Consider the following 1,625-nt stretch of genomic DNA (forward strand, 5'->3'; position numbering starts at 1 on the left):
TGTTTTTCTGCAAAACTATTAATGTATTTGGTTATGGGATGCTGCCTCAGATCCTGCTGGAAGTACTAATCAACATACAATATTTATTCCATGTTATTTTTCAAAAATGAAAAAACTGTAAATTCTGAAACACACTTAACTGCCACGGTTTTTGCTAAGTAACTGTGGATATGTACTAGATATACAAGTCTCTTACAAGGTTCATTTCACTGTGAAAAGTACCTATTCAGATTATATCATTTCCATAAAACTGGGGTGAGAAAAAGAGCTAGGAGACATAGATGTGGTGGGTGAGGAAATAAATAAAAGCAAGATAAAAATTGGTTATAAGGAAAGATAGGAAGGGAAAATATAGGCAGGGATGGAAAAATGAGAAAAGCAGAAAAGGCCATTGATGTTTTTCAAAACACAGGTCAATATCTGTTATAAACTATAAAATAAATTTACTTGGTCACTACTAGAATTAAAACATAAATGAAATAGTTTGGAAAACATCAGAAACCACTACCCATTTCACAAAACTTTGACTTAGTTTTTTATACACACACACACACACACACACACACACACACACATGCAAGTAAAGGGGAAGAGGAAAAGGTAGGCACATGTATGTAAGGTTATTAGAAAGATGAGGCCTTAATTAGAGGAATAGTGCTAGGAAAATCCTGCATAGAAAATCAAGAGGCATATCTGGAAAGAAGCATTTAAATAACAGTGTCAATGTGGACTTACTACAAGCCATGAGAGCTGATATACAATCACCATGACAGTTCTGTTGCTTAAAATCAGTTTAACTTTTAATCCACTTTCATCAGTAGAAATGTCTAGACATTTTCAGTTTCTTTCAGTATACTTACTCGCTAAGCTGAGGAAAATTTTTATATACCAAAAACATAACAAAAGCTGCAGATAAGAAAATGGACACCAGTATAAGAAGTGACATTCTTGCTGACCCAGCTTCTAGACAGGCTCTTTCTGAAAGGAAGAAAAAAGCTATAATTAAGATAAATACAAAGGAAGACAGTATTCCAAGCCAGCAGCAAATAATTTACTTAAAGGCTTTCCTCCCAAAAAACTGTTAACACTTTCACCCGAAACACTGTATTGTTATATTTTAAGTACAACTGTATTTGATTTTATTAACTGGGCATAGTACTTTTCTGGGATATAGCCATTTTAGAAATATGAAAAAACAGAACACCAGAATTTGTAACATTGGTTTGTTGACAAGCCAAAAGGAGAAAAGGGCATTGCTCTAAATGCTATCATTGAGTTTAAATTGTATATGATCTATATTGGGAGCTGATAGCATAGACAGAATGGCCTCTTAGGAAAAATGAGGTAATCTGGCAATTACTTTAACTGTCATAAGAACCTAGAGATTCACTAATGCAACTGGTGAATATTATATTTTCTCTTTACACCAAGGGCTTCAGAATACAGTTGAAGCTCAAATGTTAAGGGTGGCTCTGTCTGTGATTCCAAGAATGGGAGAATTTGTCTGCATTCCTTAGCGTTATCTTTAAAATTATATGCAAGATAAAAGAAATGAGATCCAGAAACAGCAAGCAGAAGAAAGAGCAGGGTTGTTTTTCCCAGAAGCAGTCAATAGTGGGAAGGCC

At 34.4% G+C, this 1,625-nt stretch overlaps 1 protein-coding gene across 1 annotated transcript in view; it reads right to left on the bottom strand.

Moving 5' to 3' along the window:
* TMEM41B (transmembrane protein 41B) overlaps nt 1-1,048 on the bottom strand; it is a gene marked incomplete at its 5' end in the record, with an annotated part of 14,214 nt that extends 13,166 nt beyond the window's left edge. The window contains one exon of the mRNA XM_023521601.1: nt 861-1,048. Coding sequence (XP_023377369.1) covers nt 861-1,048 — 188 coding nt within the window. The remainder of the gene's footprint in view (nt 1-860) is intronic.
* Nucleotides 1,049-1,625: the final 577 nt, after the last annotated feature.

Source organism: Pteropus vampyrus, unplaced genomic scaffold (genome assembly GCF_000151845.1).
Source record: "Pteropus vampyrus isolate Shadow unplaced genomic scaffold, Pvam_2.0 Scaffold307, whole genome shotgun sequence".
In the NCBI taxonomy this organism is placed as follows: domain Eukaryota; kingdom Metazoa; phylum Chordata; class Mammalia; order Chiroptera; family Pteropodidae; genus Pteropus; species Pteropus vampyrus.